The following is a 23,565-nucleotide window of genomic DNA, read 5'->3' as shown; positions in this document are numbered from 1 at the left end:
GCCCCAAAACAACACGTCTATTTGTAAACCTTTTTGAAGATTTACACAAACTTGGTTACTTGGGGGTTAAGCTATCATTATTATAGCTTTTTGGTTCTTATGAAGGCAACCAGTCAGGAACAGATGCAGTATGATCTGCAGAAATTGGTAGATGTTGCTACCAATTTCAAAAGCCAGAATCCCAAAACCCATCTCTTCTATGGAAGGATTTGATACTCAAAGAATGAAGAAGAGTATGAACATGAGATATTTTGGTTGGCTGGAAGAACAACATTTCAAAACAATGTTAATTATTCTAAGTGAAAATAGGGAACATTCGAGGAAATTTCTTCATACCTCTATGCTTAGAGCATAGAAAATTGGGAATATGCATAGATGTAAACATGTGGAGGAAACAGTCTAATATTCAATATATTTTGAAAGGGTCTCATTTTGTTTGTCATGTAATTTTATATATAATATTAAAAGGACGAATTTTTAAGGGAGTGGTTGCAAATATTAGTGATAGCAGTCTAAGTTAATTGCTGATAGACTGCTATCACTAATAGATTTGTACAAGTCTATCCCCATTTGTTGTTGTACCTTCCTAACAGACGTGTTTTAAAACTGTGAGGCTGACGACAATACGTAATGGGCCAAAGTAGACAATATCTGTTAGCGGTGAGCTTAGATTGTTACAAGTGGTATCAAAGCCAGACACTGAGTAGTATGCCAATGAGAACGCTAGGTTCCCAAGGGGGTGGAATGTGAGATCCCACATCGATTAGAGAGGGGATCAAAACATTCATTATAAGAGTGTGAAAACCTCTCACTAGAAGATGAATTTTAAAACCGTGAGGCTGACGACGATACGTAATGGGCCAAAGCGGATGATATTTGTTAGCGGTGGGTTTGGGCTATTACAAATGGTATTAGAGCCCGACACCGAGCGGTGTGCCAGCGAGGACGCTGAGTCCTCAAGGGGAATGGATTGTGAGATCCCACATTGGTCGAAGAAGGGGACGAAACATTCATTATATGGGAGAGGTAGATTGTGAGAAGTTGAAGAGGGGAACAAAACATTCCATATAAGGGAGGGGGTGGATTGTGAGAAACATTCATTACAAGGGAGAAAGGTAGATTGTGAGCTCCCACGTCTGTTGAAGAGAGGAACGAAACATTCATTATAAGGGTGTAGAAACCTCTCTCCTAGCAGACGCGTTTTAAAACCATGATGTTGACAATGATACGTAACGAGCCAAAACGGACAATATCTATTAATAATAGGTTTGGACGGTTACAAGTTGGCAGGCTCTTGTTATTGTTGTCTATTTGAAAATGGAAAATTTGATTCAATCAGTTTTGATCAATTTGCCCACCTATATGCTCTCACAATTTTTAAAGCCACAATCCGTGATTGTAAAGCCATTGAGATTTGAGAAGATGAGAAATTTTGTATGGGAAAGGGTCTGATCTTGTAAACTGGGACATGGTCACAACCCCAAAATCTAAATGAGGGTTCAGAGTTTTTGAAGTCAATGAAGCTAATATTGCCCTCTTCTCCTCTGTAAATGGATTTGGCGTTTCTGTAGCAAAAAAGACAAGTTATGGTCTGAAGTGATCTCTAGCAAATACAGTAGCCACCAGTTTGGAAGGATTCCCTCCCAAGAGCTCATGTCGTTCTCCATGGAGGGCTATCATCAGATATAAAGTTTTTTTCTCAAGTCACTCAAGGTGGGAAGTTCGAATTGGTGAATCCATCTACTTTTATCATTTCCAGATGATGGATGATATCCATATAGTTGCTGCTCTCTGTAGAGAGATTCTTTCTAGAGTGACATCTAAACCTTATACTACGTGTCGACAAGCATAATATTAATGAAATGTTAGGTTCTAGTAAGAGAAAGTGTGCGGATATTTCATTGCATTGGGAAGAACAAAGCAATTAAAAGACACCAAACAGTTGAAAATCTCATCAAGAGTTGTTTAATATTGGATGATGAACAATACCTCAACCCCGTGGGACATCATCAGAAGTGGGTTTCTTTGCTTTTGCTACAACCACAGCTTTCTCAGCATCTTTGTACTCCACAGCCATGTTACCTTAAACCTTACCGAACATTTTAACATAAATAATATGTTAGAAATAACGACCCTTCACACATTTTCCCAACGTTACAATATTGTCACTTTAAGAATAAGCTCTCGTAATTATGTTTTTGATTTTCCAAAAGGTCTTATACCAACGGAGATAGTATTTTTTACTATACACTCTGGACCTTTTTATTTTACAAAGGCTTAAAGTCCTTCCATTTATAAAAAGTGTCCTTAAAAAAAGAAACATTAAAAAGTACACAAAACTTAGAAACATTCTTTCAAAAGACATCTCAAACACACTCTTTAAACTTCGAAGCGGACAAATATTGAGAGGGTGCAAGAAAAGCTAGCATCAGAAAATAATGGGACAGACAGCTTACGAGTAGTACGAGCTTTGTGCAGTAAAAAGAGTGTTGTTGGTTGCAGAAACAGTAGAGCATTAAGCTGGGAGGTAGCTGAGACTAATCTTATTTAGTTATTTATTGCCAAATTTAAGGTTAAATTTTCATTGATGGGAAAATGGGCTATCACAGAACAGAAAAGATCCACTTGCATTTAAACAGTTCGCCCATTTTAAGTGGTTGACTGTGTTTGGGCTCTCATGGCTGTTCTAGATCAAATGATCTGCACCCTGTTTGGTAATTCGCCCATAAAATAATGGCAATGTGAATGAGATCTATGAAATTCGTAGAGTTTTAAAACTAAAGCTGTATAGAATAATATCAAAACTCTATAAAGTTTGAGCTCTCATAATTGAACTAACATTGTTTAGAAAGATATGAGTCATTAACTCCAGAGGGCTTGCGCCTATGGCTTGACCAAAATCACACAACACCATTAAAGAAAAAAGAAAGTTCATAGGACTTTACTTGTAAATATCCTTATCCTCCAAATCTAAACATGCTAAAACATAAATATCCTTATCCTCCAAATCTAAACATGCTAAAACAAAGGGAATTAAAGATAAAACACACAAACAATTCAAATTTTTTCCCTTGGAGGATCAGCGTGGAGGAAGAGGACGGGAACCGGGACGAGAACGAGGAAGAGAAGGACGAGGAGTATAACGACAAGGAGGAGGCGGAGGAGGAGGACGACGAGGGGGAGGAGGAGAATAATTTCCTCCCCAAGAGGTATCCAACTGTCTTGCAATCAATCTCCTGCCCATCTCACCATTTGTCTCTATTGTCATCTCACCTATTGGAAAAGAACAAGAAGTAAAGTGAAAACAACATTGGGAGATGGGTATTATTAAAAAGAGGAGACTTACGGACAGTGCGAGCCACAATTCTGGTTCCAACAAGTTCCCTAGCGGAAACGTTGAAAGCCAGAAGAAGCAAAGCGAAGAAGACTACCTCCTTCCAAGGAACAAAGGCAATTGGGGAAGCCATTAATTTCTGGTTGCAGAGAAAATAAAGCTCAAAACTTGAATGGGTTTAGAGAGATTTTGGTGGTGTATTAATACATATTAACTAACCCAATAGACATGTGGGGAGGGCTGCACTTTCAAGGTAAAAAACATTGAAAAATAGGTAATCGAGAAGACTTTTGGCTAATGGGCATCAACTTGTATTAGTCAATGAAGTCTGGTCGCTGATATCTTTTCGTTCATAAAATTACCTCAGTTTTATATAAAAAGTGACTGTCGAGGCACTATTGGGCTAGAAAGAACCCGTCAACACTATCCTTCCATCAAATGGAGCAGAGGTTACGCTGCTCAGTAAAGCCCGCCACAGTCTCGTACAGTTCGCTCCGATCTAAGGGCTAGTATCACGGTCATTACTTGTTCCAGGTGTGTTGCATATGGTTACATATTACGATCACGTTTGTCCAAGACGTGTAGTATATAGCTGCATAACGTTTGTCCAAGACGTGTAGTATATAGCTGCATATTCTGTTTCGAACTCTTTCTACTTGCTTTCATGTTATCTAGTTTTTTATTATTTTATTATTATAATTTATGGGGTATGACCACTTGATAAAATCAGGTTTAAATGCCTCAAAATATATTTAGGAGTTGTGACTAGTTGTCAATTTTTCCTACTCGAGTTATACGCTATCAATGTCGTTATCTATTGCTTGTTAGCCTATAATATTACTTTCTCAAAATAACCCCATTTCCTAAAACTACTGGTTGACATACTCGAGAGCAAGAACACTGTACAATCGATCTGGGACCCCTTCTCCCTCGGGCTAAAGCCCTAATATATGTCCGATCTTATGGTGTGCTAAAGAGTGGACCTAGTATCCCAGGGATTGATTAAACGGGTAAAGGTAAACGCTTACGCCCACTTGTGCTGATATTAGGCTACTGAAGCTGCTTTTGTATGATTGGTGGAAGACCTGATTATCATTTCTCTTATGGCTTGATTGTTGATCATACTCATACAAGAGAGAATCCACTCCTTCCCTTCCTCTTTTTCTGACTTAATTAAGAGTTCTTTTTCTGACTTGATAGGGTGACTCTCATCTGATTTATGATGTTTGGCATGAGACTGATTTCACTCTTTCACTCAGTAAAACTGCTAATTTTACTCTCCTGTAAAGACTCAAGATGAATGAGACCCAGCAGCTTAAACTTTCCCCATAACAGCCAGTGGTCGTCTTCCACAGAACCCAACCCAATAAGAACCAACCTTCAAGCACTTTAAAGCTTCCCACTTTGGTTACAAGCCCATTCTACAAGGCTCAGCGATGATTATAGATCTCCATTTCAACACATGTAGAAGGATGCAGCTTTAATTTGTTTCAATGTGGAATACAAAAGCGAGGTTGGAACTTGGAGGCCAAGTGAACCCATCTCTGTAACTGTTTGCTACCTACCACTCGTCTTTATCAGTTTGTGTTAGCCGAAGCAACCATCCAGTTACCTCATATCTCTAAACTAAAAAGTAAGCGAAAGAAACTTAGTGATACCCAATCAAGAAAGGAAGAGCTTGAACATTGAGGCAAAACCAAAGTATTTGAGAAGAGTCGTACAAATACATTTGTAGCTTTATTTAAGATTGATTCTCCCAAAAAGCCTATAAACACAAAGGAAAAAGGCACAGCTGAAAGCAGTTGAAAAGTAATGTCATCAACTAAGGGATGTGATAACCACCACCCCATGGGGAATCAGCAGACAATTGTCTCACTGGTTTTGCTACCACCACAGCCTTTCCAACAAGCTTGTACTCCATCCCCATCTTACCTGAAACCCGTACCACCAGATGTAAGGTATTACTATAAAAAGCGGAAGAAGCCGAGCAACAAGAAAAATTCCTGCTGCTACCATCGTAGTAGCATGTGTAAGAGCTGAAATGGGGTAATTAAAGCCACACTTTGTCATAAACAAAGTTAACTTTGATTGGCATTTATTTGAAGAGAAAGGCAAGATAACGTATCCATTCATGGGTATATTTCTTATTTTAACTCAAGTTTGTTTTCTGCCGCCACGGGCTGGCCACTAGAAATATATAGCTCAGCTCGTCATTGACCCATGATCAATGGCTAGACCATACTCTTGCTTTTAGGTCCGTCCACTATCAACTTTAACATGTTGAGATATCTAAACACCCACTTAGCACCCACTTCACTAACACAATTAATATAGTGGGAACCTACCTGCATGAAAGAGTTACAAACACACTACTCCTAAATGTAGACTACATCTGACAACTATTTGGTTTTAGTTTTCAAAACTTAAATTTTGAAAATAGTTCTAAAAGTTAGATAACAAGAAATTTTATAAGAATTCTTAATGTAGAACTTCTTGAACACGTGAAGAAAAAGAGTCTTACGAATACGAGGAGTATTGTCCATTGCAGAAATGGGCGAGGCAATCAGAAGCAATGCAAAGCAAACTAGGAGCTTCAACACAAAGGAAATCATCTTCAGGGACACCATTCTTGAGGACTCGAGCTAGTTTTAAGTGCTAGTTCTATTGGTTGATTTATAGGAAAATTACAGCTTAATTAAACTTGAAGATATGAGGAGGAGTTAAGAGTCAAAGAAGTCGGCTAAGTGTTTAAGGACTTTGTTGGGTTTAATGTCAGAGCAATTGCTGTCATGGCCCCATTGATCTTTAATATTATCGAACATGACAGTCAAATAATAAATGCTAAGCTCTCATTTTCATAGATATTTTCTCTTACTCTCTTTTATAACCACTCCTTCCTCCTCTCTCTTCGATTGTAAATATTAGCCTTAATTATTTTTAAGTCAAACACATGATTCTTTATTCTTTTTGTTAAATTTTTAAACGTATAATCTTTGACCACTTAAATCCATTCTCTCACAACTTTTAATTATTTGTGTGGTTTTGTAACCTAACCTATGACAGTTAAGAGGACTTCAAACTAATTACTTCCACATAAATAAGAATGAAATAAAAGTAAGGACTAAAACCTTGAGCGGCTGCAAGGATCACTTGTTTTGCTTGGCAGGTTACAGTTGCAAAAACCTTATGATGCTCACATTTTGCAACATTCGTCTTCAGGAAGATATTGCCGAAATCTCCTACTAATTGGCCTTTATATTTCTTATTTTCCATAAGCATCGAGAGATATTGCACAGCCTACCTTTGCTTCAACGTCCAATAATTTTTCTGTTTAGAACCAATTAAGCAAATTCTTTTATTAGTCTTTCCTATTCCCTAAAATTTGACAAACTTCCTTCGGCTATCCCTTCTTCTTTGATTCCATTAATTGTTTGCTCTCCAATTGTCCTTGATTCTAACAATTTCACTTTCGAATTATCTATTTAAAAATATAGTCCTCCATCTACCACACTAAGTAGATCTTTTTCCTCTTTAAATAAGGATATCATCTCATTTATTTCTTCAACGAAGCCCCTATAGACCGTTCGAAGCGAGTACCCTATTTCATCATCATAATAATTTATTCACTTGCCCCAAATAAAATTTGATTGGACAATATTAACTCAAACATTATTTTTTATCCCGAGAATGACGAGAAATCATCTATCAAAATTTGAAGTTCAATCTCAAATTTTAAACCAAAATTCTTGTATCCAAACTTATCTATCTTCCGTCCGATCATGCATAACCATTAAACAAAAAAAAATCCAAAAGATTATCCATTATCAAAAAGTTGGGAGTCCAATCTTATACTCACATCTCCCATATTCAAATTCATCTTCCTTACCTACATAACTATCAAACTCAAAAAATCCAAAAGATTGACCATTACCTAATTTATAGATCAAATATACTCAAACTTTTCTTTACCACCAATTAAGAAAATTCTTTTACACTATTTCCTCGTTATAGTACTTAGATTCACTTCCCCCAAATTAAACCTCATTAGACTAATTCAAAAATTATTATGGATCCAAAAAAAAAAAAGTCCAATGCTTTAAACAAAAATTCTTGTATCCAAACTTATCGTCCTTTCATACCCAACCATTAAACTAAAAAGCTCCAAAAGATTGTCCATAATCAAAAACTTGAAAGTTCAAATTTGTTGTCCTTTCTTCTTTACATACATAACCATCATAGATCCCTCCTTCCTTGATTCCAATAATTCTTCACTTTTCCATGTCCTTGATTCACTTTTCCATGTCCTTGATTCAAGTTCATTGCTACTTCTTATGGCATATGACATCCTATTTCTTGGCTTCAAAATAAGCTTTCCAAATCTCCAATTTGAACAAACTTCCATTTTCGGTCGTAACGTTTATGAAAGTGAATAGTCCTTGATCCACCATTCTCATACTACTTTAACCCACAATTCTTGTATCCAAACTTTTCTTCTTTCCTTCCTTACACACATAACTTTCACAAACTAAAAATATCCAAAAAATTGTCCATTAACAAATTTATAGACCAAATACATTTTAACTTTTCTTTATCACCAACCAATTAAGCAAATCTTTTTTTTCTGGTGCTTCCTTCCTCTAAAATTTAAAAAACTTTCTTTGTGTGATCCCTCATTCCTTAATCAAACAATTCTTCACTTTAGTGTGATCCCTCATTCCTTAATCAAAAAACTTCCTTTGTGTGATCCCTCTTCCTGATATAGTATTTTTCAATTGCCAAATCTCATTCAAACATTTTTGCACCTTGTCAGGTGACTTGCAGTCATATAATAATTTCCAATGAAGCAAGCTAGTAAGACACAAAAACTTCTTAAGCAACAAGATCATTTTAAATTCACTCACATCAGATGCTTACATCTTTTTTAGACTCTTACCTTTTCCTCTTCAGCAGACCAAATTCTTTCTTAGACTTTGCCATTCTCTTCAGCTGATCAAATTCTTTCTTAGACTTTGCCATTCTCTTCAGCTGATCAAATTCTTTCTTCTACCTTTAAGAGAAAATATAAGAAACAGAAAATGTCAAAAAGTTTTAACTCGTAAACTTAATAGAAAATAAAACAAAGTTTGTCCTTCATTTTGCAGGGCTGTTAATTCACACATTGAAAATATAAAACAGCAAAAACTGAATGTTGTTCAAATTGGTAAAAAAAAAAAATCTATGGAAGAATCTGCATATATCACACTTGATAACTTAATCAGAGGATGTTGTCATGTCATATTACAGCCTAACGAAAATTAGTGCCAGAAAACTGGTAGACCCCAAATCACCGAAGTACACGATGTTCGTTATGATTGTTTGTGGCAGTTTGTTAGAGGGTAATCCGCTTTGTAGAAGCTGAGAGTGTATCTTTTTGCCTTGACATTCATGGAAAAGCTCCAAAAGTTCCAAATGCTTGCTGTATGTACTAAAAAGAATAGAAAAGTCTTTGACCTTTTGTTCCTACATTGTAATTTTTCTGCTAGAGGTTGGTCCTTTCTGCTAGAAGCTTTTATATTGGATCGAAAGGAATCATGTGGTTTCCAAGATAAAGTTAAACCTATTGACTCTTTTTGTGAACTGGCACTATATAGTGCCTTCAGTTAGGGTGTCCTGCACAAAAAGTGTTGTCTTAAATATGTTCTGTGCTGTACTAAGCTTGAGGAATATAAGAAGGAAGATGCACCCTGAAAGGCCTCTCAGTTTCGTTTCTAAACATGTTAGTTGAGTAATTAAGAAATCTAAGAATTAGTAGCATTGCCAGACATGTTTCAAGCAATATTTTGTGATCTGTTCTTACTTGCAGTCAAATGTTGACATAATCCAAACAGAGGTAACATCTAAAGAAGCTAAAGCTACAATACACAACTTCACAGCCAACAAATGATAAATAAAATAAAATAAAAACTTCAAAACAACATTTACTTCCCACGCCCCCTAAAAACTTAAATTCAACTTCACAGCCTTGGGGTTGGAATCATACCAGTATTCCTAGCAGATGCGAAAATCCAACCAGCCTCAATCACAAGACGAACTGCTTTTCTGTTGCCCAAGCAATCACTTCATCAAGAACAACTGCCTTGTTCTTCCCCTCTCTGTTATCGGAACAAAACTCGATGACATAAGAGTTCGTCGTCCTGTTCTCTTCTGCCAATACATAAATTTGAATATCAGGATTGTCCATTGGCTCATCACACAGAGAAGAGATAGAAGATGACAGGGAATGAAACGAGGAGTCCAAGATAATAATCACGCTACCATGGGAGCAATGAACCGACTAAAAACGCCCTAATCCTCCGTAATCGAAACCACGAAAAAATAGAAAACGTGTCGACAAAAACGAACAATCATTTGATTAAGTTCTCCAATGAACCCCTAATTCGGAATAGCCGGCTGAAATTAAGTTACATCACCTCTATTTGCATCACCGAGACGAGGCGAGATACTTCTTTCGATTCTGCTCTCCGATTGCCTGGTAATGATCCGTTTGATTTCGGCAACGAACACTCAAAAGGGAAGAGGCCATTGATGGAGCGCTCTGATTCTAGTATGAGAATGTGCCGAATAAGAGTGTGACTGCGGGAGAAATATATATAGTCTGTGTAAAATCCGCGGCGGTCGAGACAGCTGGCGTGACGGATAACGGCTCTGAAGACCGTTTGACGTTGACCGTGGAAAACCGTCGAACGGCTACATAATTTAACTGATTAATTATTGTGTAAAATCCTCTTATTGTTCTTTATTTTAAATACACAAACCTTAGTAATAACAGGATTTATGGAGAACTTAATTATGCTTATTGTTAAACATATAATTTATTAAATACTTTTAAATATTTTAATAACAAAATATACACAAACATTTATAATTTAACCTAATTAAAAAAGAAAATTGTAACGGGGCTTTTTTTAATCTGGGCTTTAAGTAAATTACGGGCCGTGGGCTGTATTCATGTTGGGCCCATTCAAGGCCCAAAATGGAAGGAAAATTCTGTTTATTTTCTCAAATATAAATTTGCAATAATAACCCATTCCTAATAGGTAGTAATTTTTAATTTTTTTAATTTTTTTTTAAATTAAAAAAACATTGAAAAAATAAAAGAAATAAAATAACACTTGAGATTATTGGAATTAATGTGATTTAAAAATGGATGGTCGGTTTTAAAAATGAATCCACTATAGGTCAGAAGTTTGAGAAATAAAATAATGTTTATAATGTTTATAATAATTATAATAATAATAATAATAATAATAATAATATAAAAAAAATGAGTGGAGCAAAAAGGAATATGATAAGCTCCACCGACGGTCAAACCTCCAATTTATAAATTTTATTTTCCTCACCTCTTTTTTATTTATTATTTATTATTTTATTTTATAATAAAAATTAAAATTTTCTAACCATATTATAATTTATATTAAATTTAGTCGGTGTTTTACACAAACTAAATTGACCTTTTAAAAGGATTAAAGTCCGCTCTTCTCCCATCTTTTAAAATTTTTATTCTATACCATTTCGAATTTGTTCTTTTATATTATTTTATATATTTTATATTGGATTTGAATTTTGTTTTTCACTAATTTGTTCTTCTTCTTCTTCATATTTACACTTGATTTTCACGTGTGACAATTGAAAATTAACAACAGAGAGATTTATCAACAACTCCATTATTGTAGAATGCAAATTGCTTTCCAAGAAATTCGAGTTGATCAAGCAAAATTTTGGCATCATTCGGTTCACCTAATACTGTTTGGATTCCGAGAAAATTATTCAAATTCAGACCACAATTTTCACTCGTCTTCCTATACAAACAGATTGAAACGAGCAGAGATCGATGATATCTGAAGCATTTTAATCACTTCAATTGACAGATCCAGAGATCACAATTCTAATTAATTACAAATCCTTGTTCGAAAAATTTCGATGATTCAGCATCGATCGAGCAAGGAAGAAGAAGAAGGAGAAAGAAAACAAACAAGGAGATCGAAATTCATCGATGGATATAGACATTCGAATCGATGTTCGTGGAAGAAGAAGAGAGTTAAAATATGAAGCACCACACGAATTTCAAGAACTCAAAGCAATCGAATGTTTCTGGCCTTCTATTGCTTCTCTTTCTCAGAGATTTCATGGCGGACTCACTTTCAATGAATCGAACCGTTTTCTCAGTGAAAGCTCCATCCCATGCGTATTCTTTCATATCATCCTTACCGAAGAAGATGTCTCCGACGACGTCGTACTTAGAAGGTCTGCTGGAAGACTTGCCGCATCGACGGCCGCCGTCACTCTCGCCGCCGAATTCGAGGGGAGTGGTATCGATGGCCATTAGGCGAAGTAGTGTTCAATAAAGAAACCAGAGTCTTTTCTGAAGGTTTTTGTCTATTGGTTATATTTATATATAGGGATATAAATATGTATTATTTTTTTTGTTTGACAAAAAAAAAAAATAATAATTTTTCCTCTTAAGATAAGGACAACAAATAATTAATTATTGAATCTTAATATTTTAAATGGAAACCATCATATGATTGTTAGAACCTTCCTGAATTTACCGAATTGAAATTGAAAGTTCAGTTAATTAAAAATCTTATTTTATTTAAATTTTAGCTTCTTTTTTTTTCACCCCCAAAGAGGTAGGATGAGATAGAGACCCGACCCGACCCCACCACACCCCACCAATTATTTCATTCTCCATTTTTGTACTAGAGGCTTAAGTATACGTCATTTGTGCCAACAACGACACAATTCACAAATATGAATTGATTGACTCATTTAGTGGTGAGGGTGAGTGCCGCACAATTCGTTTTGCAAAATCTTATGAAAGTGTGATTGTGACAATTGGTATGAGAGTCGATTCGTCTCTAGGAATTGATTTAGTAAACATGTCGACATCAAAACAACTCAACGTAAAGCAGTACACGTTAAATACTTTTAAACTATGCTCATCGAGGCAACTACGGTTGAATTATGCTCATTTTAACACAAAACAGGCGGGAAAGAACAGACATAATTATAAATTTCTTAAAAAAGAAAGAAAAAAAAACCACTAATAATCTAGAACGGAGAACAGGAGAGCAAGGTAATGGCCATAATACTCATAACATAAATGTCCTCCAACTGTAAAAATACCCCCTAAAATCTACCGTGTTCAGTGTTCATAAATCTGGATATAACTCAGCCAAGTCAACTCCTCAGGTCAAAAAATAAAAACAGCATATAAATGATTGAACTTTAAAAGACTCTGCGAGTCATTACACTCTCGGGGTGGTTCGAGTAACGGAAGAGCTCACCGAAACTATCTAACGTATGCTGTGGTGTGGTTGGATCTATGATGGAATCTACAATGCCTGCATTTCCAGATTGGTCTGCCCGTTGGTACTGGAAGTTGAAGTGGTTCCTCCTTCACCTTCGTTTTCCGACTTCATTTCTTGAACGGGTGGCGGGTTCACGATAGTCATTGGGACTGCGAAGTTATCGGCTAGACGTCCCTTCATCTCCCTGTGTTCTTGACAAAGAGCGCACCAGTGCAGACAGCAATGTGTCATGCAAGGATCACATGGGGAGTTCTGCAATCAGCAGTGCAACGATTAGCATACAGCATGTACTACACTACACTACCATATGACAGTACTCACTTTTGGAAAGCTAACTAACCACACATTTGTTTAAAGAAGGGGGAATGGTTGTTCTAAATCCTATGTGACGCCCCTAGCGTAACTTGAGATCCTGTCTCTTCTCTCACCCTTAGCCCCTTGCTATATAGACAGTATGGGCACATCGAGCTCTTCGAAGTGCCCCCCACGGAGTAATGTTATTCTTTCAACCTCCGGGCCAATACTCCAATGCATGACAATTATAGGAAAATTGTGAAAACCCCACATTGGTTGGGGAGGTGAACGAAACATTCTTTATAAGGGTGTGGAAACTTCCCCCTAATAGAGATGTTTTAAAAACCTTGAGAGGAATCCCGAAAGGAAAAAGCTCAAAGAGACAATATCTGCTAGCGGTGGGCTTGAGCGGTTTCAAGTGGTATTAGAGCCAGACACCGGGCAGTGTGCCAGCAAGGATGGTGGGCCCCAAAGAGGGGTGGATTGTGAGATCCCACATCGATTGGAGAGAGAACGAGTGTCATCGAGAACACTGGGCCATCCCCCGAAGGGAGTGGATTGTAAGATCCCACATCAATTGGAGAGAGAAACGAGTGCCAGTAAGGACGCTGGGCCTGGGGTGGTTGTGGGATCCCATATCGATTGGAGAGAGTCCGTAACCACAGAAGATTGTCCATAGTTAATAGATCAAGATTGATAAGCATGTTAACAGAAAATTTACCTTAAGATGATACTTCTTCTGCAAAGATTGGCGAACGAGTCCAGTGTATATACCACACATCCACCAGGTAAACAATAATCCCTCACAAATGAGAAACGTCGTGTTTGGTTCGATGCAATGGAACGCTGCAGTTGCTGTCGCCAAGGCAATGCCACCTTCAACAAATATAGCATGACAAACGCACGGCCTTGTCCAGTCCATATCATCGTCTCTCAAGCTTTCAACATTGCGCCCAAACAAAACACATGGACAGAACAATCCAGTCCAGCCTGTATACACGAAATAGGCACACGTACAAAGACAAAAACAAGTTACGACAACAGCTTGCTCTTGCAGACCTTGAAATGAGTAGTGCTAATGGCATAATTGCATAAGTTTCAACTTTCAAAATGTGTTTCTGTAACCCTTAGTTCTACGAATAATCGCACGAACAAACAAACAATTATCATATTGCAAAGCTGTTCACCGTTATTCGACCTGAGAACCGTAGATTAAGAAGAATACTATACATATGGAAACTTACAACTTTGTGGATCTTCAGCACAGCCAAAAATCCCAGTTGTCCAAGGTTCATCTGCTGGAGGTTCAAAGCTGTCAGGGAGTGGCTGTCCACACTCATTGCATTTTCGAACATTTAACTGACAGTAATCCAGAGAATTTCAATTATAAATGGCATGTTTTTTTAGTTTTCCCTTGGATATTCCTACAGAAAGTTACTACCAAAATTACATCAATTACACATAGTATGCATATAGAAAAGGTCGAGCAGCTGCAAATCAAGAAAACAAAAAATGTCCCGGAGTAATGGAAGACACGAGCACAGGTCGAAAAAGGTCAATATCAGATAAAAAGGGCCAAACAAGGCGCTTGAAGCTTCAATCGAGTATTTCTCTAGCGTCACCACTTCAACAACCTAACAACTCCTAGAATACAAACAGCTTAACAAGTATGCATGTAGCTAGCTTTGAGATCCTACATCGGTTGGAGATGGGAACGAAACATGCCTTACAAGGATGCAAAAACCTCCCTAACGCGTTTTAAAATCTTGAGGGAAAGCCCAGAAGAGAAAGCCTAAAAAGAACAATATCTACTCGCGGTGGGCTTGGGATGTTGCACTAGCACATTGTAAACACACAATAAACAGGCACAGTGGGAACATCGTCGAGTTTTAGCCACCCCCGATCGTTTAACATTTACTAACCTTATTAAATAAAAGCTTCACCCTACAACATTTGGTGTAAAAAACATCGAAATGCACAACTTCTAGAGCAGTTCATCCACTACAAGTGAATCTTCTCACAATTGGATCAACAAACAATACTACCAGATCGTGAAGTGATATGCATATATGCTCTGAACATTGTAAACCGGAAGAACAAATACCAATGATATAAACAGCAAAGCTCGAATCGACAGAGAGGTATTATGAGAAAGAAACAGCGACAAAAATTGCTCCTAGAAAAGTAGAAAACCTGAGGAACTTCAATGGGCTGATTAAGCTCCCCTGGCTTGATTTCTTCCAAGGGCGCTTGATCTTTCGTCAATTTCACATACCGAGAAGGCGCCGCCCCATCCCCCATCTGAGATCGTCCACCGACAAAAAAAAATCAACAAATCAAGAACTCCACATCTTATTTCTCGAATCCAAATCCAACAATTTCCCATCATTTCAAAGACATTGAACAGTTCGACAACGGAAGGAACGATTTATAAGAATCAAACCTAGGAGAAAAGAAAACAAATCGACAATCCTACCAATCCTTTTCTGGGACTAAAAAAATTGCAAAGATCAACACAACAGAAAAGTAAACACAATTCTTACCGACCGCAGCAGAAAAATCAACTCGCCCAACAAATCCGGAGACGCTTCGCAAAATCAGCGAAGATCTGATTTCGCCTTCAAGATTTAGTGAACTTGAAGAGTCAACCGACCCGAAATCTTCCCCGGACTAGAAGAAACGTATATAAGCCATAGCCGCAGTAATCAAATTCGATGCGTTTGTTTTGTACTGTGAAATACTGAAATGGGTGGGTAATGGGTAGATAAAACTTCCCCGAACCGCCCGGATTATGTTTCGTGTAACCATTTTTGGAAAAGATTCGATTTTTTTCTTATATGGAAACAAAATTAGTTTAAATTTTAAGTTCAGTTTCAAAATATTATCATGGATGCAAGTAATATATTTACAATTATTGTGTACAATTCGTGGGATTTAAGGTATAACTTTCATTTTATTTCGAGCTTACATTTTCATTTATAGTTCGACCACGTATCAAATATATCGTGTCAAAGTACATATAATGTTACCGATTACAAAATATTGCATTTTATAATTTAATTTTGCTTATCGAGAATTTTAAGAAGATTTTAAATTAGAAAGTTGTGAAATATAGCGGAAACAATACCGATTGTCGTAAAAGTTCCTATTTTTAAGAGAATTATGAAGTCGATTCGAAGACGAGGATTAAACCCTTTTACGAAAATTATAGACACAAACTTTTGATCTAAATATGAGGATTAAAGCAAACGTTTTTGGAAGTATAGATACAAAATGGGCGTAATGGATGAACCATGAAGGGCTAAGAATGTAGGTTAAGGTTCATCCTATGAGGGCCAATTTCTATACCAACCAGCCCAAGCAGAGACCAACCCACTAATCCCAAGAGTGATGGTATGGTTGCAGAATGGATTGGGTTCAATCTCAGCCAATGCGATAAGCAAATCAGCAACATTAGCTGCCACTGCCATGAGCCTCATAACTCTATCACCTCTGATTTTCTTCACATTCTCCCGTTTTGAATCCTCTACTTCAGAGCTTTGAAGCTTTCTCTCAGCCTCAATCCCTTGTTTCAGCATAATAAGATCAGCAACTATGAAGAATATGTAGCCAAAGGACTCACCAAAGGCTGATATGAAGCTCATCTTTTTAGCCAACGTTGCATCAAGAGTCCCAATTCTTGAGAGCCAAAGCAAGTGGTCAAAGAAGAAGTAGACCATTTCACCTGCATTAGAGAGAACGGCGAGAAACCGGAACGTTGGGGTCGAGCCAGGGCTGCGTCGGAGGGCGTTGAAGCCGGTCAAGAAGCGGCCGGTTCGGAAGGCTTTCCGGCTGATGCCGGAAGCAAGTTCCCAGTTCTTGGCTCTGGTTGCCTTGTCTGGATGAGAGGTTTCAAGGTGCCAGTGAACCAACTTGGAGACATATTGGAAGGTCTTGACGAGCTTGTCTATGCCATCTCTTTTGGCTAAGAAGATCACCAGTTTATCCACTGTGTCAGTCATGGCTATGGGTGTGTTGAGAAACCAAGAAGATGGGTTGATGGTTTTTGGCTCATGGAGGAGTTTTAAAATTTTGGGAAATTAAATGAGAGCCACATAATATTGGTTCTTGATAATTGTAGCTGTGGTTGGACCTTATTCTTCAATTATTCTATTTATTAGTCCTCTCATTTTATTTTATTTTTTTTGTCTTTCCTGGATAAATTTTGAGATAGTGTTCTATGAATAACAAATAGCATCCACATGAAAAAAAACGCAGATTATTTTGTAATATAAGATATTATTTGTATGATATATATAAAATAATTAATTAATAAGAGATAAAGTAAAACAACCCAAGTTCACCGCTAGCCGTTGTCTTCTTTGGACTTGTCCTTTAATACCCTTGTAAGAAGTGTTTCGTTCCTCACTTCAACTGGGATCCTCACAATATGACTATTTTTAAAACTTCTTGAAACTCGTTCTTGGCAGTGTAAATTACATGGAGATGATAAAAGGATGAACTTAAAAGACAGGAACAAGTATTGACATGATTAAATGAAGATATCAACTTGTTAGGATGCACGCAAACAAACTACCTAATATAAGCTCTAATGCAGTGTGTTTATTGGCAGGGTAATCGTATAACCTATTAATAATAAATGAGGATGATCATAAGGTCAAAAGATGTTTCAGTCAAAATTTTGCTAATCTAAGTTGACACGCCGCATCTTACATACAAGGTTTGCTGTTGGAAGATCAAGCTCCTTTCCAGAGTCAGATTTTAGAAGATCTTTCAGCTGGTCTCTTGGAGTGGAAAAGCAAGCGAGGAATGTGGCGAGAGCTGATGGAATTTGCATTGATAGGGCAGAGAGCACGTTCGTCAGATACTCGATGTCAACAGATAACTGCTCCGCCCCACGATCTGTAACGTTTTGTATGCCACGCAATTGCTCGGTGTAAAGTGCAGCGGTGCCCTCAGCAACCTTCAGAAAACAGATTAAGGATCCATATAAGTGGTTCATTTCAAAGTGACAAACAGATGGGGTGATGATACTCAATGCAACATGCTCTATGTTTTGAAATTTCAAAAATCGCAATATATGTTCAAATAGTATGCTGAATGTGAAATTGGTACCTTGCACATCCATTCTGCAGCGAAGAATTGAGCCTCGTCATTGTTGGCATTGCTATTAGAGATACCCTCAGCAAGTGGCTCCAGTTGTTGGGGTAAAGTGAGAAGATATTCACCAACACTGGTAACGTAAGACTGGGGGTAAGAACTAAAAGTTGGAAGAGGAAAAGCACTAGGTTCCTCAACCGATGCCCATATTGGCAAACGAGAGACATCGCTAAGGCGTTGTCGTACTTTGGATATGAGAACATCATATACAAGTTCATTAACCTTGTCTGCAAATGCTGCAACTCTTTGAGATGCGAGTGGAAGAGCATGGAAACGTGGATCTTTTGACTGCATAACGAGAAACTACTCAGATGATGCTAAAACAGAAAGAGAAAGATCAACTGAACCAAAGACACTAGCGGCAATTGACCAGAGAAAAACAATAGAAAACAATTAAGCAGCTAAGCTTCTCTCAATCTCCCTCCAACTTCTTCAAAAGGAAAGGTGGGTAATGGTATGGTGAAAGATGCTCTAATGACTGCTTGAATGGCATAAGTTGAAACCAAAATCTAAGTGCATGGTCGGAAGGTAAACGAGTAGAAAGAGAGGTACAAAAATTGACTGACCTGATCCAAGAGGTTGAAGAGCTTTTTTGCCTTATTGGGAGCATCGACAAGCCGAATAGCTGCCATATCCAAGGCAGCCCTGCCACCCATACTGGATTCCCTATTGCTGTAATCACTGACTATGTGAGACTGGTTTTGGTCCAAACTTGAACCAAAGACCGAAACAGATAAGGTCGTGCTCAGTCTTGCAAGAGTAGCTCTCAAAGAAGCTTCAAATACAGAAGACCTGCTAGTCAAACAATCAGCCACAGTAAGTATCTGTAGAGTCCCCTGGACAATGGACCACTCTTCCTCGTTTGAGGCTGAGTCAACTTTGCGGGTTCCATCCTTCTTGTCCAGGCCAGTTTCCTTTTTTATCCCGATGCCATCACTACTCTGATCAATTCCACATACAACTCTCAGGGATTTTAGAGTTTCTTGGAGTGAAGAAATATACTGTAACATCACATCATCAAGAGCAAGAAGCATCTCATCCGCCTCAGAACCACCCGTAAAGCTTATGCACCTCTCAACAGCTGCTTCAAGAAATAAAATAACTTGTGGAATAGACTCCTCCATTCTGCGTACTGTTTCACTAAGTTCAATCCCTTGGGCCCCTACACCTCGAGTGACAGCTCCTCTAAGATCTACCTCTGCAATTTCAGAGGAAAGGATAGCACGCTCCATTTGTCCATACCTAGGAAAAAGGAGAATAAAGGATGTATTGCAAGAACATAGCACGCGCATAGTAGAATACAGAAAAGAGAAGTGCATAAATTTCTAAAACAAGATTGTCAACATCTACGATTTATTACCTTTGTTTAAAGGCTTCAAAAGGAAAATATACAGCTTTCAGCGTGTTGGTTAAAATGTTCACATCTGATTCTGAGAACAGATGTTGAATATTCCTAGCAAAGGTTCCCGTCATATTATGCAAATCAATAAGTGCTTCTAGATGCCTTGTTTGAATCTTGACCCCCTTTGGCATATCTCCAGATAAAATATCCAATATTCCTGAAACAACAAAAGGACCAGATTAGAGGAAAATGTAAAACTAAAATATACGGGACATAGATCACCTCCTAGCTACCCCTCTACACATCATAGCACTATGATGAAGTTTGAAAGTTGAAAGTATAAAACTGATTTGAGATGTTGACTTAAACCTTTCCCCAATGCTTTTGTCCCAGGAACAACATCTGCAGTTGCAAGATTGATTCGGGAAACAAAACTTGACCCCACAACTGCCATTATGTCAATCAAAAGCTTGGGGACAAGAGCTTTATAATCATCTGGAAACGCAATCATACACCTGCAGATGACAAGTTCTAGTTTTAACAAATAACAAATAACAAATAAAAGAAGGAAGCCTCACCACAAGAACGCTGAAGATTTAGCTACAAATCTCAGAAAAGGAAAGATTAAATAAACGAAGGTATTAAATTAATCACCGACCACTTATTCAAAATTTCGTGTCCAATATGATGAAATTAATATTTAGGGTTAAATTTGTCCCAATAAGATACGTGTAGAAGTAATAAAAAAAAAAAGCGAAAAAATAATATAAAGAGATCAAATACTAAAAAAACGCCAATATTTCCAAAGCAAGCTTAGTCAATATCTTATGTGTTCAATAGGAAACGGCAAGGCAAGACCACAATTGCTTCCCTGTTGTTCAATAGAAGTTACTGTTTCGGAGACCAGAAACAAAACAAACAAAAAAAAAAAAAAAAAAAAAAAAACTAGCAACTCTTACCTTCAAGATACTCACGGAAGTTAACAACCAAAACTAATAACACAATAAAATATATCAAGTTATCTATCATGCATTCTCCTGAATAAACAGGACATAAAAGCATTAGAACGTAAGCACTACCATTTCCATTCTTGTTCAAGATAAAGTAGCAATTCATCATGGAAACTCGGCAACCAACTGGCGAATGAAACGGATGGAAAACTAGATTGAAAGTCATTATTAGTTGTCGGTCTTTGAAATTCACTCTTTTCATTAGCAAGCTTATGTGCTCGTTGCTTTGAATCAAAATCTTCCCAAAGTTGCTTTATAGGCTTCAAGTGCACTTTCGTATAGTTCTGCTCTAGAGACTTGAATCTTCCAATTCGAAGGAGAATTACCCTCAAATCTTGAGCAACATCAATCTGTACCATATATGGAATTCTTAATTGTAAATCACAAAAATCATGTATTCCGATTCAAGTTCTTGAAAAGAATAAGTACCTTTCTATTTGTTAGTGCATCTTGTACACGAGGTTGAACCATAGCATCAAGCCTGTCCTCCAAGACCTCAAGCTGCTTCCTTACATTAGCAAACTCAGCAACCTAATTGAACATCAACCAAGTCAACCTTGCACTTAGCAAACATGTGAGTAAAAAAAAAAGCACCCATATAGAATTTTACCTCCCCAACAGCAGACAAGCAATGCCTCATGTTGGCCAATGTTTCAGCAGCCCGAGGAAGATCACCACTGGCAAACACATCTTCGACCGTTGAACTTAATTGAGCCAACCCAGCAGCATCCTATTGAAAACAATTTTAAAAACAAAATACAAGTACGTGCATGTGTCATCTACCCGTCAATTTGTGTAAGCACTTACATGAAAACTAGTGCACTTCATCTAACAGTCTCTACCTGTAATGTCTCATAGGCAGCTTCCATCCTCTGCTTAACCGTATCAACTCTAGCAAGTGCAGCTATAGATTCTGCAGAGGATCCCTCTGCCTGCAGAAGATATAATACATGAAACACTGAGAGATTGTGGACGAGACGTCACACAAATGTATCTAAACGAGTTCATCTTCAAAAAAAAATATAACATGTAGAGCATCCTCTTCGTCAAAAGGTTGATACGACAACGTTATTTAGCATTATTAAATTCACATTAAACTGAGTACAACCCAAATTCAGCGTCGCAGAAAACTACTAAACTAACTAGAAGATCAAGTCCCGATACTGTAAGCGCAAGATTACCAGTAATACAAATTGACAAGAGATGAAACTCTCCCTCCCTTCCTCCATTTCTTTCCCTCTTAATAATTTTGTCGCAACATAGAGAATAAACACAATTCATAAAATGCTTAAGAAACTCTGAATCAGAGTGGCCACAAATCTAGAACTAGACGACCTACTAAACTTCCCGGGAAATTGAAAAAGAAACCAGAGATCATTCAAAAAGAAAGAACAGATGAATTGCACCATATACAAATGAGTGTCACCTTCTTGAGCTTCTGGAGGATCCCAGAAACAGCAGATCGGAGAGAAACAGCATCGTCACGTAAACGAATAACATCGCGTGTAGCACGAGGAACACGAAGGAGAGCATTAGCACTGAGCTCCTCAAGTGAGGCAGCAATCTCCTCGGACACCATTTGAAGCTTCATCTCCAAATCGACAAGGTGTTTATCCAAAGACTCCTGTGGATGACGAGTCTGGCAAGCGGAATTGATCCATTTCTTCGGGTCGAAACTCTCGCCGGAGAACGGACCTAAATCCAGATTCATGGCTACTCAGACGTTGATCCGATTCAGAGAAACATGGAATTGGAAGCTGATTTGAGATCGGAACAAGGAGTCCAATGTAATTAGCAAGCGTCTCTTTCGATTCTGATTTATTTTAATTTTCGAAAAATAATTTTTCTTAAAATTAAAAATTACATTTACTGTAAAATAATAATTATACTTTTTCTTATAAAAATAAATAAATGGGCCTTCTGATTCAATATCAGCGGCCTGTAATATTTGTTTGGGCTTTTTCACGTGAACCAATCTGGGCCCATTTTGGGCCTTCAAATTCCACATGTTTGGCCCAACTCTAATATTTATTTTGGGCTTGTTCAATAAATACCTTCGTGTTACAAATAATAATATAATATCTTATGTTAAAAATAATAATATAAATTAAAACTTTGAATATAAATGAACGTGGAGAATAAAAATAAATAAAAAATAAAATGGTAATTAAAAAATTAGTGGGGACACATAAACAACTACATCATTGTTTTTCCATCACAAATTAAATCCCGCTTGCTAATATTAAAATATTTTAACATTTCGTATTATTATTATTATTATTATTATTATTATTATTATTATTATTCTCTCAACGTGACAATCGATACATTATTATTATTATTATTATTAATGTTACAATTAGTCAAAGAAAAGTCAAATCTTCTCCTTGAATTTTCTCTGTAAATTGCCAACTAATTAACCATGAATTTCAATTTATTTTTAATATTAAAATATACTTTTCGTTCTCGAACAATTAAAACAAATCACATGCTTCATTGTAATGTTATCGAAATCAAAATCGTAATAATTATATAAAAAATATTTTTAATATATAATTCATTTCATCCAAATAAATAATTTAAAGTTAAAATTAACGGGTTAAATTAAGAACACGAGAAACGTTTCTATTTAATATAACAATAAAAATAAAAAATAATTAGGTGAGTTAGGTGGAACATGGTTGGCTGCCCTAATTAAATTTCTTATTAATAGGTTCATAACGCAACGTTAGGGCACTTTTTTTAATTACATCAGTCAATTCGTTCATAAAATGCCACCAAATCTGGACAACGATTCGATTCATATAGCTTCTATATATAAAAATAATTTATTTCATTTTAAATGACTATCGCCCAAAAAAAATAATTAAATAACACGTTTTCAATACTATATTTCATAAAACTCATGTTCGTAAAAGGCTATTTGTGGAATTATATTAAAAAATTTAAAATATCACGAGATTCAAGTCACGTGCTATCTAAATAAGTATTTTCATCTTATAAATTTTAAAAAATATTTTTTTAAAGTATAATAATTGTTTTAATTATTTTAAATTATTTTTACTATAAATAGAA

The 23,565-nt window shown here is 36.8% G+C and overlaps 3 protein-coding genes and 1 long non-coding RNA gene across 7 annotated transcripts; all 4 read right to left on the bottom strand.

Annotated features, from left to right (window-relative positions):
• Positions 1–2,814: 2,814 nt before the first annotated feature.
• LOC111791658 lies at positions 2,815–9,919 on the bottom strand. 3 transcript variants are annotated; one of them, XR_002814669.1, is made up of 5 exons: positions 9,784–9,919; positions 9,354–9,517; positions 8,268–8,381; positions 3,347–5,266; positions 2,815–3,273 (listed from the first exon to the last, which is right to left on the bottom strand). It is a non-coding gene; the product is annotated as an uncharacterized LOC111791658 (long non-coding RNA). The 3 variants fall into 3 exon arrangements; XR_002814670.1 differs by having other exon boundaries at positions 3,432–5,266; XR_002814672.1 differs by lacking the exon at positions 3,347–5,266.
• Positions 9,920–12,439: 2,520 nt separating this feature from the next.
• Positions 12,440–15,705, bottom strand: LOC111779714 (cell number regulator 6-like). Of its 2 annotated transcripts, none has more exons than XM_023659838.1 (5): positions 15,522–15,705; positions 15,172–15,279; positions 14,223–14,337; positions 13,700–13,968; positions 12,440–12,936 (listed from the first exon to the last, which is right to left on the bottom strand). In XM_023659838.1, the coding sequence occupies exons 2-5, from the start codon at positions 15,277–15,279 to the stop codon at positions 12,709–12,711; spliced, it is 720 nt and encodes a 239-aa protein (XP_023515606.1). In that variant the 5' UTR covers positions 15,522–15,705; the 3' UTR covers positions 12,440–12,708. The 2 variants fall into 2 exon arrangements, with proteins under 2 accessions (XP_023515606.1, XP_023515611.1); XM_023659843.1 differs by having other exon boundaries at positions 15,526–15,704.
• Positions 15,706–16,146: 441 nt separating this feature from the next.
• Positions 16,147–17,030, bottom strand: LOC111810022 (peroxisomal membrane protein 11B). The gene has a single exon (XM_023696560.1). It carries the CDS (start codon positions 16,977–16,979, stop codon positions 16,305–16,307), a length of 675 nt encoding a protein of 224 aa, XP_023552328.1. The 5' UTR covers positions 16,980–17,030; the 3' UTR covers positions 16,147–16,304.
• A 445-nt stretch (positions 17,031–17,475) lies between these two features.
• Positions 17,476–22,301, bottom strand: LOC111803392 (conserved oligomeric Golgi complex subunit 7). Its single transcript, XM_023687771.1, has 10 exons — positions 21,917–22,301; positions 21,333–21,422; positions 21,101–21,220; positions 20,920–21,021; positions 20,560–20,840; positions 19,850–19,995; positions 19,499–19,697; positions 18,705–19,380; positions 18,094–18,426; positions 17,476–17,941 (listed from the first exon to the last, which is right to left on the bottom strand). Exons 1-10 carry the CDS (start codon positions 22,199–22,201, stop codon positions 17,663–17,665), a joined length of 2,511 nt encoding a protein of 836 aa, XP_023543539.1. The 5' UTR covers positions 22,202–22,301; the 3' UTR covers positions 17,476–17,662.
• Positions 22,302–23,565: the final 1,264 nt, after the last annotated feature.

This window comes from Cucurbita pepo, chromosome LG01, assembly GCF_002806865.2.
Source record: "Cucurbita pepo subsp. pepo cultivar mu-cu-16 chromosome LG01, ASM280686v2, whole genome shotgun sequence".
NCBI classification, from domain to species: Eukaryota; Viridiplantae; Streptophyta; class Magnoliopsida; order Cucurbitales; family Cucurbitaceae; genus Cucurbita; species Cucurbita pepo.
Note: the sequence above shows the minus strand (reverse complement) of the source record. Positions and strands in the feature narration are given on the sequence as shown.